Source organism: Crocuta crocuta, unplaced genomic scaffold (assembly GCF_008692635.1).
Source record: "Crocuta crocuta isolate KB4526 unplaced genomic scaffold, BGI_CrCroc_1.0 scaffold209, whole genome shotgun sequence".
In the NCBI taxonomy this organism is placed as follows: Eukaryota; Metazoa; Chordata; class Mammalia; order Carnivora; family Hyaenidae; genus Crocuta; species Crocuta crocuta.
Window position 1 is genome coordinate 2,170,568 of NW_027551566.1, and position 13,645 is coordinate 2,184,212.

Below are 13,645 nucleotides of genomic sequence, written 5' to 3' on the forward strand. Positions count from 1 at the left end.
TATTCAAATAATTTGCCCACTTTTTAAATTGAGTGGTCATTTATTATTGAATTACGAGAGTTTATATATTCTAGGTATGAGGCCTTTATTAGATAAGGGATTTGCAAATATTTTCCCTCATTCTATGGGTTGTTTCTTCACTTTTTTTTCCAGCCTCTTTACGTTGTTGATACATTTTCCTACTTTTGTCCTGAGACCAGTGAGCATTTTAAAGCTTTATCCTTTGATTGCTGTTCAGAACATTGCCCAAGAAATGAAAATGTGTTATCACCATCCTCTGCATCCTCTCTTCCTAAAGTTGCTGGTGGTGGGACTGACAGAAGAAATCATCTCATTAATTTCCTCATTTTGTAAATTATTCTTAGCTGACCCTTCTCTGAGATCGGACTCTCTGCAACTGTTGATGCATCTTTTTACTAGGTTTAAAGTATATCTCTAGATATATTTAAAACATTTGGTTCAGGGTCACATTCCTTGACCCACAGATGTCTTTTTTTTTTTTTTTAATGTTTGTTTCTTTTTGAGAGAAAGACAGAGCATGAGCAGGAGAGGGGCAGGGAGAGAGGGAGACACAGAATCCAAAGTAGGCTCCAGGCTCTGAGCTGTCAGCACAGAGCCCAATGCAGGGCTTGAACTCACAAGCCTTTGAGCCGTGAGATCATGACCTGAGCCGAAGTTGGCTGCCCAGTTGACTAAGCCACCCAGGCACACCTTGATCCACAGCTGTCTTAAATAATCTCCTTTAAACTGATTTCTGTGAGCATGGTATCTGTCCATGTGTGAGGAATGTGCCCACCATCTTATCCATGACACTTTGTTCTCTGCTTCATCCTGGATGACTGTTTCCACCTCTGCCTGCGCACCATTTCCTCTTCCCTCCAAGTCAGGCACATCACCCAGTTGGACCCCTTCTCTTCAAGACCATTCTCAGAGGTTATGGTCATTTCAAATCTGCAGTAGCCATCTTACATTTTCCACTTGCTCAAAATATATATGTCCTGGAAATAGGCAAAGAACAAGTATTGTACAAGCCCAGGGACTAATCATATAGATGCAAGTCAGCACTGACTTCTTCAAAACTTGAGGGCATGCTGGACTCTTCTTAGTGGTGACAGATCTTCTCAGGGTGATCTATAAACCTATGTGAGGCCACTCTGCTCCCTTGCTTCAAACCATTCAGACCTCCTGCCACCCAGACCCAGCCAGTCTTTCAAATGTACCTCCTGCACCCTCTTACCACTCTAGGGTGGGTACCAATCTCCTTCACCTCCTGAAACTCCCCAGGGCTCCTTCCATCTCATGCCTCTCTGCACCTGAAATGCTCTCACTGCTGCTCACTCCCACCCCCTCTTGATTAGTCCCTTTCTGGCCACCCATTCAGAGACTTCCCTGCCCTTTTTGTCCCTGCTCTTCTACTTGGCACTGATGCAGTGACAGCTCCTCTTAGTCCGTGACAGCTCCTCTTAGTCCGAGCACCTGTCCCTGCTGGAATGCAGGCCTCCTGAGGGTAGGGGCAGCCTCTGTCCTGTTTCCTAGTTGTGCGCCCATCACCAAGCACTGGTGTGTACTCAGCACATATTTCTTGCACAGTTGAGTGCTTGAGTGAAAGTGGACTTGCTTTCTGAAAATGGCAGAGTCCCTTGAAATCAAGTGTACTGAACAGAGTAGGATGCTGTACAGAAATCATGCACACAGGCCTGTGTATATACGTAGTATGTTAATCATTCTCTCGTTCAGCCCATTTTGTCATTCTTAGTGTGTGGTAATTCTAGCATAAGTATCTGTAGGGAAACATATTTTTTCTTGAAGCAAAATCCCCCCATCACATGAATGGCATTTGTATCCAAAGTTTTCCACACCTTTATGGAAACTTTGAGCTCTCATATTTTGGTCTGTTTCTGGAATTAAGGCCTTAAAAATAGCACTGCCTCTTTTCTGCTTTTTCTGTATATGAGTCAGATGGACCTGTCTATCATTATTATCTCTAAGTGTATTTTTTTATATCTGCCTTTAGTTTTATTTTTAATGTTTATTGTTGAGAGAGAGACAGACAGAACGTGAGCTGGGGAGGGGCAGAGAGAGAAAGAGGGACACACAGAAACCGAAACAGCTCCAGGCTCTGAGCTGTCAGCACAGAGTCTGATGCAGGGCTGGAATTCACAACCTGTGAGATCATGACCTGAGCTGAAGTCAGATGCTTAAGCAACTAAGCCACCCAGATGCCCCTCTGCCATTGGTTTAAAGAAACTCATTCTGTCCTTTCAATAGGTGAGAAAAGATCCCTTTGATTAGTATTATATTCCATTCTCACCAGATTGCATATTTATTTTATGAAATATTTTAAAGAATAATAAAACACACCCCTACACTGGCCCCCATGTGTACTGACCAATATATTTGCGACCTTTCCCTGTGCTGCCTTTTCCCCCGCTTCAGATATAATCTGAGTGATAGTTTCACTGTGTATGTTGTATTCCTAAAGCAATATGTTTTACTTTGCCTATTTCTTAAATTTATGTAGTCACCTGGGTGGCTCAGTTGGTTAAGCATCTGACTCTTGATCTCAGCTCGGGTCATGATCTCACAGTTTGTGAGTGTGAGCCCTGTACTGGGCTCCGTGCTGGTGGCACAGAGCCTGCTTGGGATTGTCTCTCCTTCTCTCTTCCCCTCCCCCACTTATGTCTTCTCTCTCTCTGTCTCTCTCTCTCTCTCAAAATAAGTAAATAAACTTAAAAAAATAAATGTCTGTAGATAGAATTTCACTGTACATGTTCTTCAGTGAATTGCTTTTTCATTAACATTGTTTTTTTAAGTTTCGTCCATACTAATACACATACATACCTGTGGTTTATTTCCACTGCTGTATAGTATTTTATTGTGTGACTACATCTATCAGTAGAAGTTAAAAATGGTTTCTCTCTCTTTTTTGACTTTGCTACTATCTATAGAATATTATAAACACTGTTACATGTGGGATTGCTCGCCCACAAGTCTGCATATCTGCCCTTTCCTGGATAATGTCAAATTGCCTTCCTGAGAAGTTAGGCCAATTATCTCCTACCAGTAGGCTCTGAGAATTCCTCTGCCCATCCTCTCTGACATTTGACATTATTAGATTTTTTTTTTTTTTTGCCAGCCTGGTATATATAAAATGGTATCTCATTGTGGCTGTAGTAATCCCTGATTATTAGTGATATTAAGTACCTTAGCATCCATTCATAGTTTATGTTCTGGAAAGGCTTGTGTATTTTGCCCATTTTTTTCTAATAGATTATTTGGTTCTTTTATTGATTTGTAGGAGTTCTTTACATGTTCTGGACATATACCTTTTGTCAGTCGTGTGCTGCAGATGACTTCTCCCACTTTGTGCCTTGTCACTTTACCCCCATTATGGTATTGTGGTAAAGACTAGTTCTCAATTTGAACATGCCCAGATGTACCAGGCTTCCCCCTTATGGTTCATGTTTTTGTTTCTTATTTAATAAATCATTCCAAATCCCAAGGTCAAAAATAATTTTCCCCATACTTTCTTCTGGAAGTTTTGTAGCACTTACTTCTTTATCTAAGCAGAATTTTAATTCAAATTGAAAACTCTCTTTAGAAGCTGCCTTTGCTTTAAATATATCTAGCAGTATCATAGCCCAGAGCAGTGGGCATATTGTGTAAAGCACAGATAAGCTAGGTAGTGTGAGTGATGTAAGAATGAACCTGACCCATACGGTATAATATGGTATACTCCTCAGGAGTATAATGGGCTAGTGGTGGGCACCAGAAAGATATGCCTAATCCTAGAACCTGTGAATGTTAACTTATTCCAATAAGGGTCTTTGCAACTATAAGTGAAGGATCTTGAGATGAGAAGATCATCCTGGATTATCTAGGTGGGCCCTAAATCCAATGACAAGTGTCTTTATCAGAGACACACAGAGAAGAGGAGGAGGCAGTGTAGCCAAGGAGGAAGGCATAAGAGTGATACACTCACCCAGAGCCTCTGCAGGAAGTCAGGCCTTGCTGACACCTTAATTTTGAACTTTGAGCCTCCCAGAACTGTGAGAGAACAAATTTCTATTGTTTTAAGCCCCCTTGACCAGATTGTGGTCACTTACAGCAGGAAATGATTATAAGGATATTTAAGATGAGATGGTCCTACATGGTAACTATAACCAGGAGTTCTCTTTCCTCCGCTGTCACACCCTAAAAGGATGGAACAAGCAATGGTGACAAAATTTGCAAGTGTCATGACCTCTCTGACTTCTTCTGAGGTGCATGGGGTTGGCCAGAGCCTCCCAGGCAGTACTGGAACTTGGTTTCCCTCCCCTCATAGACCACTGCTGTGGGAAATAGGGTCTGCAGAGTCATAAGAGCGGCCAGCTCCAGGTGGGTTTGTGTCAGCACTAAGGGGCTGCATGAGTTAAGAAGAAAACCAGGGATAAGTATGAAACCTCTGCAGGACACGGACACAGACATCAGGAGGCTCCTCCAATGCTGTTTTGTCAGGCTGGGCCTAATGGCCGCTCCTGGGAAATTTAGAGAAGGTCCAAACAAGAAGAGTTTTGAGGGTTGAAAAGAAGATATGCCCATAATACAAACTCTTTCAAACTGTTCTCTTTTTTCCTTGAAAGAAAAAATAATAGGGGCTCCTTGTCTGACTTTGGCACAGATCATGATCTCACAGTTCATGAGTTTGAGCCCCATGTTGGGCTCTGCGCTGACAGCTCAGAGCCTGGAGCCTGCTTCAGATTCTGTGTCTCCCTCTCTCTCTGCCACTCCCCAACTCGTGCTCTGTCTCTCTCATAAAAATAAATGAAATTTTTAAAAATTTTGTAAGAAAATAAATAAATAAACCAAGAGTTATTCCAAGAGAAAAAGTCGAAAATCCTAAACAGCAGTCAACAAACACAAAGTATGATTAAGTAAAAAGAAATGAAACACAAGTAATTGTTACTTTTCTGAATTATAAATTCAGCATGGTCTGTGGGTGTCTATGCAGCTAAAACCTATGGCCTCAAGTTGATTTTCACACCCAGACAGATTTAAGTCAATTGATTTATCCTCACTGGTAGTTTAGCTCCCAACCTTGCACGAAATCCCAAACTTAATCCTATGTACTCTAGAAATCAAGATATAGCTGAAAGCAATAAAGGTTAGAAGACTTAGGTTCTGGTCTCAACTGCACCACCGAGTAACTGTGACTCTGGAAAATCATTTGAACCCTTCGCACTTCGTCTTCCTGATCAGTAATGTGGAGGCCATGACACTCACCCCAGCTCATGATGGTCTAGCATAAAGGAGGCTTGCTTGTCCTAAAGGCACAAAAGTTCCCCTAGCTTATCCACTGTGTTCTTTCTGGAAGATGAACCCTTAAGCCCACATTAAGCAGGGGAAGGGTCAGGCAATCCACATCTCACACACTTCTCTTGTGCTTTGGAACCTGGTCAGGTCAAGGCTTCAATATATGATTGCATCTGGTCCTCCGGACAGCTCCAAAAACAGATATCAGTGTCCTTGCTTTACACATAAGGTAACTGAGTCTGGGGGGATTGGAGCAGCTTGCCCTGGGTCCTCCCACAGCAGCAGGGAGAAGCCTGGAGCTCAAACCTAAGCCCCACTTCCTCCAAAAGGCAAGCTCCTTCCTGTCAGACAGCTACTGCCATTTCTAAAAATAAAAACAAATAATCAGAATAAAGTTGGGAAGTTGGGTTTGGATTCTCGGGCTTTTGCAACCCAACTGAATGTGTCTTGATGGTCTCAGAAAGTTCTCTTGGAAGTTTTTGTTAAAATAGAAGTGGCAAAGACATATTTATTTGAGTAGAGGGATATCAGTAATTGATAAAATTCTTATGTGAAAAATGTAGACACAGAGGGTCACTGAAGAAACTCAAAGTATCTAGGAACCAAGATGGATTTCTAGGTAGTAGTTTGAATGTTCTCTGAATTGAGTAATCAAAGGGAAAATTCTCTTTAAAAAAGTACTTTACTGTGTTTGGTTTTTAATAAGATAGTAATTCAGAACAGAATTGAAGTTTCACACTTGTTAGTGGACGTTTTAAGAGAACAACAGGGCAGTGGCTAATATTAAAACAGGTTTGGATCTGTAACCAGGTGTCTCTTAAGCCACCTGCTTTCAGCCAGAGACACTGACCATCCACTACATAGTGTTATTATAGCATTTGGTTCATATCTTAACATGTCTTATGCAGGAGAGGAACCTTAGAATAGCATTTTGATGTCTAAGTTATAAATGCTTTTTTTTTTTTGTAAATAGAAAGGAACCAGCATTAAAGCCCTAAAGATATTAGATAAGAAAATGTCAGGGGCAGCCCGGTGGCTCAGTCAGTTAAGTGACTGACTTTGGCTCAGGTCATGATCTTACGGTCTGTGAGGTTGACCCCTGCATCGGGCTCTGTGCTGACAGCTGAGAGCCTGGAGCCTGCTTCAGATCCTGTGTCTCCCTCTCTTTCTCTGCCCCTCCCCTGCTAGCACTTCATAACTCTCTCTCAAAAATAAATAAACATTAATTGCACGGGTCCACTTATATGCAGATTTTAAAAAAAGAAAAGAAAATGTCAGGTGATACTGCTTCTAATTGCCCTTGTTAGTAGTTCTAATAAATTCAGTTAAATCCCAGAGCTACATACATTCTTTAAAGCTACTAAGAGAAATGATTTTTGGCACCCTGAGCTCCTTCACTGTTTCTAAACACTGCCAGGATTGGGGTGGTGTTTGTTTTCTTTTTGTCATGGTGTTTACATGCCCTGGCGTGGGCCGCGAGTGAAAATGCATTTGGTGATCTCCTGGTCTCCCCGCAGTCCCTAATGGATGTTTGTCTAAATGACAACACCCAGTTTAGCGCTGTTAACGCTCCAGTGACAGCACAGGACCAGACTGGGGGTGGGGGAGTGTGCGCTACATGTGACAGTCGAGGGCGTGAATGTGAGACTGGGAATCTTCTGTGAGGTAAACACTTCCTCCTCTGGTATCCAGTTCTAGAAGCACCTTTTTGTGCTGTCTCCTACAGTGCCTTCTTTTAGGAGTCGGACCATAAATATTCATTGAGTCAGAGAATTTCAAAACTTGATTATTACCCCCAGTAACTCTAGTGCTGGACTTGCTTTTAGGAGCCCAGATTTCTCAGCCTTGACAAGGACAAGCTTACAAACTGGGTGGTGTCATCCAGGGTGAGGATGCCGGGCTGCTGTCTGAGGTCAATTTCTGTGGTATTATACATGGCATCTCTTTGTAGGGTTGACTGTGAGCTTGCTTAACACTGCAGCCACTCTTGCAGATATGTGGCTTCCATAGCGTATTTAGCAAAATGCATCCGCTCTTCTATTTTGTTCACCATTGTCCCAAGCACTGTATGTGGATGTGTTGGACGCAGTGGGGCCTTTCAGGAAACAGCAGGACCATTCTAGGCAGAGCATGACAGCTCTTTAGAGGGCCGTGCCTGCTCTAACCCAGGCCCTCAAGCAGACTGTGGTCTGAAAGGGGGAGCCATGAATTGCGCGTTGACAGCGGGCCACGGCTGTCCTAAGGCTCAGGTGGTTGTCAGCCATAAGTTTAGCTCAGCTCTTTGAGTAATTTGTCACGCCTCGCTCGGCCCCTGCTGGGCCAGCACGTGCCAGCTTAGTGTCAGAGTGCCTGTTCGCCAGACGGCCACTCAGGCCTAACGTCCTGCTGTTCCCTGGACCAGCGGCTTGCTGGGGCCGTGCACGGAGGCCGAGCCGCGCGACAGCCAAGTGCTGTGCAGAATAAGCGTGTTCATAATGAGACGTGAATGGCATTAGTGGGTCCCTCTAGAATTGGGCCTGAGAGGACGCCTCTCACTGTGGAAGTTTGGCAGCCTTTTCGTCAGGGCGAGTCACCAGGAGTTCAGCCTGCATTCGAGAAGCCGATTCAGTCTCCCAGCGCCCGGGCTGTCGTGACCGTCTACATAAAACGCTGTAAATCCATCAGAGGGGCCATTTTTGAAATATTCTACCTCATTTTGCTTTTTTAAAGTTACATAGAGCAAGGCTAAAGAGCAGTTCTGGAGCAGAGCTGCCCAGCAGCCCTTGCCACGACAAAGGACATGTTCCACGTGCATGCAATCCAGCACAGTGACCCCAGCTGCATGTGGCTGCTGGGTGCTTGAAATACAGCTAGTGGGACAGAGGAACTGAATTCCTATTTTTTAATTTTAATTAATTAAAATTTAAATTTAGATAGCCACATGCGGCTCATGGCTACCGCACTAGACAGCACAGCCCCAAGATGCCTCTGGTCTCATGGTGTAAAAATCTTCCTCTGAATATAATTAAAGGGGCCCGAAGAGGAAGGGCCTGCATTGTGAAACCCATGTGCATACTTTGACAAAAGGAAATAGAAAAATATTTTCCGATCTTAAAACACATGCTTACTGAAAGCTAATCGGAAAAGCATGATTGTCACCAACTTTTAAAGAGGCTGTTTTGGAAAGATAGTTTTAAAACATGGCGAGAAATGCTAGAATTACTTTTGCTATTCCAGAGCAGCAAATAATGAACTGATTGATGGTGATCCATGTTACTGTGTTCATGGAGAATTAACATGATTTTCAAAACGACTAAAACACATCTTTTAACTTTTGCATTGTTAACGAGGAAGGGGAAAATGAGACCTCATGCCGACTTCCCCAAGTGTTAATTCATAAAGTCATACGTGCAGTGCTTCCATCCGCTATCCAATTGTTCTGATGTTATCCTGTTATTGGAAGTGTATGATTCACCTTCCGAGGAAATAGAAGCCATACACAAAAGGGGAAGATTTGCTTTCTGCCCTGTGAAAGGCTGCCACACGCAGGGGTCCTATTAAGACAGCTGGAAAGTTGCTTCAGCGTGTTACGCTTGTAAGTTTTATTGGTGACTGGTTTTTGATTACACATTTGAATGCGTGTGTTCCAGACTGCAATTTTAATTAAAAGGCAATAGTCTTTTCTTTTTTAAATTGCATTGTGCACTCTCTGCTAGAGTCCCCCGCTTATTAGTTCCTATTTTCTAATGATCGTAGCCTATCCTGGCTTGAGGCACTGGTGCCTCCTCAGAGCATACCTTCCTGGCCTTCCCTCTTCCGTGCAGTCTTTTTTTCTTTTTCTTAAGTGTACCACCAATACTGGCTTCAAGTGTCAATTCATTTTATAGGAGACTGAGAAGAGCATTCTATCCACTCACCTAGGAAGGGAAGGTCCTGCATCGTCCCACAGCCATCTGTAGAAAGAAATGCCATCACAATCAATGCCTCTGTTTTTATTTGGTTCAACCTTAATGATCTTTTGCTGTGATTCTGTAACTGTTGATGTTTATATTTTTCAGTAATACTGGTGTTGGATGTAACTGAAGTCTAAGAGAAACAGGTCTCAACATCAGAATCTTTCCGTTAATTATGACTCCTACTTAATTCCCTGGCAGGATGTTAACAGACTCATGAGGTACTTTCTTCCCCCCAACACACATAAAAGTTGCATAACCGTATTCAAACCAGAGTGAACCGTGTCATTGTAATGCATGTCATTCCACATAGCACTAGTTTTCTTAACCAACGATCACAGCTACGAAGAGCGAGCTCTGTACCTCGAAGCAATAATTCAGAACCACCGAGAAGTAATGACGTTTGAGGATTTCGCGGCCCAAGTCTTTTCCCCCTCGCCCAGCCCCTCCCTCGGCGGAACGGGTGAGTGTCTGCATTATTCTGCCCTCCCGCGCTTAGGACGCACTCGAGCAGCAGATGTACACCTGTTTTTCACAGATAAATGCTTGCAAATTTAAGAAGAGCATTCTCCCTCTGAATCAACTAATGAATATCAAAAGGAATGATGACATTCATTTTAATTTGTTTTGTATCCGAGCTGTTCACTCAGTGCTTTTCTTCAGCTATCCTGTTAACCCCCGAATCTAGCAAGGTTAATGAACTTTTTCTCAGTAATGTGCTCCGGTTCATTCAGGAGTGTAGGTTTCTTGCTGAGCTGGGAATATGTTGTTTAAAAGCGATGCCCGAATCAGTGCTTACTTATCAAAAAAGTGTTCCTCACAGTTGAAGCCGTTGCTACTAATGCTAAATGGGGATTATGCTGCCAAGATACTCGGGTCAGGGATTAATGCAGGAGAGAAGGAAGGACAGTGTCCCCTGGTCCGTCATTACTGCAGAGCGGCGTGCACGCTTTGTCCCCTGGTCCGTCCTTACTGCAGAGCGGCATGCACACTTTCTCTCTGGAGTGGTCTGTGTCACATGCACAGGCTGCCGACCAGCGCAGCACCTGGCGTGGAACCTGTTTAGAAACTGGCTTTCAGTCATTTTCATTTATTATGCCAATGGAATATTTCAGAAGTTTCCGTGAATGTCCTTGTTTTTAGGTTTTACTCTCTTTATATTTCCAATTCAAAAAAAAAGGGTACCACCACCGCTTAAACTGATTATATGATTACTGTGTTTTTTTTTCCCAAAGAATAGAATTACTTGTGAATTTCTGCATGTAATTACAGATTAATTGCCTTTCAGAGAGTAAATGGGATATTTAGTCAATGCATGTTGAAATTCTCAATGAGGGGCTTCCTTCTCCTTCCACTGGTGTAGACACAACTGTTAGCTTGCTTAATAGATTTCTAACCTGTGTCAATTGTCTCTGAACACCACCTTACTTCTCCGATTCTGACTTGTTAACAAATACCTTACACAGAAAGTGAAAAAAAATTAAATTCAGTGAAATAAATCACTTACAAATAAAATCAGCCATGCATCATTGTTTAACATCGCTGGCTTCAATCCTTGCCTCTCGGAGCTTTGTTGGGAGATAAGAGGGGGAGGCTTGCACTTGCACAGGGAGCCAGGAGCAGCAGGCAGAAGGCCGGGGAGATAAGCAAGCTGGCCGAGGTGCGGGAGCCGCGCGATTTACATAATCACGCCTCTGCTTCCTGGTGAGGCGTCAAGAAACACAGGGATGGCCTCTATTGATCTTTGTTGAACTGGAATACTAAACAACATGAGAAAGCTTATAACTTAAAGCTTTGATTAATGTTTCTTACATTAAAAAAAAGTAGAACAGCTGTGAATTGAATTCTTTTATACAGTCTGCCAACATTCTATCTAAAACCAAAAAAAAAAAAAAAAATCAGTTTCAAGGAAAATGAAGATTTCACACCACTCTGCCTAGAGGTGGAAAATCATTTCTAGTGTGTAGGTGAAAGAACATGAAGGATCTGTAGCAAGCTAATTTTTTAAAGAGCACATTCAGCTGTTTCTCATCCTCATGAGGGTCCTGGGACTTAGTTTTCCTGTGCAGGGTTTTGTGAGTTCTTTTTTTTAACTCCTGAGAAAGGTTTTTGTTTCTTAAAATTAGAAGAAATGGAATAATAACTAGGTATTGACATTCCTTAACTCTTACATTCTTAAGGCTCTAGATTAAGATGTTCCTGAAACAACTATTAATCAACTTTGTTTTCTATGCATACTTTAGTTTCTATATAAGTTAGTTTGATCTTTTCCAAAATTTCATAATTATTTAAATCCATCCAAATGAGCTAGTGTGTAGGTAATATCTTAAGTTAGTCTCCAGAAGTGATTTGGATTTTTCTAGACCTGCTCTTTGGAGGCAATTGCTAGCAAGCAGGCTTCTTCAAGAGCATCACATTTGCCAAAGTCACTTAGCAGATAAGGGTCTCTGACAGCTCATGAGTGGGCCCTGGAACTCATACAAAAGGAACATGAAACCAAAGATGGTTGTCAAGACAAATGCTGGGTCTTCCTCCTTTCAAATTGTTGGCATCCGTACTACATTTCATAATGTTTAGGGTTTAGGGCATTCCGTGTTGAGTGATAACATTTTTTGTACACATCTCACGCCAATCCATGAATGCAATTTTAAGTCTGGGCACCATGTTCTTTGTCACCACTTTGCATATCTGCCCACACCAAAGATGAGGAAGGAACTGGAAAGGAACTTGGCGTGAACTGAAATCTGGGGGCAGTACAGTGAGGGCGGAGCACTTCCAGACCTTAAATAGGCACGTTTTCAGAAGCACATCTTCTGCTCTTCACATGCCAGTTTTGCTTTTGAGGAATCCCTATCCCGGCCTGTTACCACTTTCACAGATGTAAACATTTTTCATTTATTCAGTGTTTACTGTTTTCTTGGGACAAGTACAGTCAAACCCAGACGAGCCAGCTAGCTTAAACTAAGAAACAGAGGTGAACTCTGCTCTTTCAAGCAGCAAGCCAACTGGAAAAATTGACCCTGAGAAGCTTAAGCCCCCACCGTGCACTTAGGACCCAATCAGACCACCTCAGGCCAGCAGTGCCATCAAAGCGGGGCCTTGGGCTCCTGCTCACATGCATATGCACAATCTGAGGAATTAGGGGCTCCCAGGTTTTCTTTGTATCCTCCCTGCAAGGGGCTTTGTTGTTAATGCAGAGGGAGAGTAACCTGAACCCTGTATTCCTTCCACACTGTGCTTGTAGCAGCTAGCAGCTCCCGTTTCTAGAGGGAAGGCCTGTGGTATCTGCCTTGGAGTCCTATGCATAAGTAAGAAGCATGCTCAGTGGGAGTGGCTGGTGCCCAAAGACGCTGCTGTTGGAAAATGCCTTCTCTTCAGACTCCCCCTGCCCCAGTGCTGTTGCTTGTCACGCGAGGCAGCCAGAGAGGGACACACTGGCCAAGTAAATGTTTCTCTTCATGATTCACTGTCAACCACTGATGAGGATGTAGGGTCTTTAATTGTTAGATAATAGGTGGGTGCCCCGCTTTTTAAAAGGAAGTTTAAAAAAAAAACTATTTTCCAAGTCAGAAAATGCTATTTTAAAACACCACCTACCATATACATATTCCATCCATTACTTGTACTGATAATACCCAGTGCATAGTATTTGAACTGCCTTTTTTTTTTAACCTGTGTAGCTTATGTTCCTTTTGATTCCCTCCGTACTGACCAGCAATTTCTGAAAGGTAGCCAGTGTTAAAATATTGGCTGCAATTAACACACACAGTGTGTGTGTGTTTACATACATATATATGTTTTATGCATGTATATACACACATTTCACACACACACATACACATATTGGGGTGAGGGACTCAACTTGTGTTTTCATGCATGTTTCTATGGAAGGGGGGGCCTGCAGAGAGGACTTCAAAGGGTTAACTGGAATGGGCACCCTCGACTGCTGGGCGGGACTGATGTAATCACTGCAGCTCACAGCCAAGTGCATCTGTTCACCATGAGGTCATTCTTCTGCATGCTAATGATTTGGAAAATCAAGTCTAATGTTTGACATTATCGGAAAGGATATAAATAGTATAAATCTTTACCTTTTGGAAGCCGGTCTTATAAACAAGAAGTGGAAAGAAAAAAAAGAAACTTTAGCTTGGATCTAAGATGTTGTTTTTTCCAAGAACTGCTTTAAAGGTTGTGTCTAGATCTTAAAACCTTAGAGGAATCCACTTGTGTCTGTTGATAAATGAATCCCCAAATCACTAGTACAGTCACAGCTAGCAATTTGGTAGTGGAAGACTACAGGTATGTCTGATTAAATATCTGATTTTAAGAATTTCTAAGTGCCTTGGTTGGAACCTGATAATGATTGAGTTTTTCAAAGAAATGTCCAAAACCTAAGTTAAATAAGTTGTTCTCAGTATACA

At 42.5% G+C, this 13,645-nt stretch overlaps 1 protein-coding gene across 1 annotated transcript in view; it reads left to right on the forward strand.

Annotated features, from left to right (window-relative positions):
- Positions 1–13,645, forward strand: part of RALGAPA2 (Ral GTPase activating protein catalytic subunit alpha 2) — a 340,826-nt gene that overhangs the window by 308,580 nt on the left and 18,601 nt on the right. Inside the window, exon 39 of the mRNA XM_077750219.1 lies at positions 9,566–9,687. Coding sequence (XP_077606345.1) covers positions 9,566–9,687 — 122 coding nt within the window. The remainder of the gene's footprint in view (positions 1–9,565; positions 9,688–13,645) is intronic.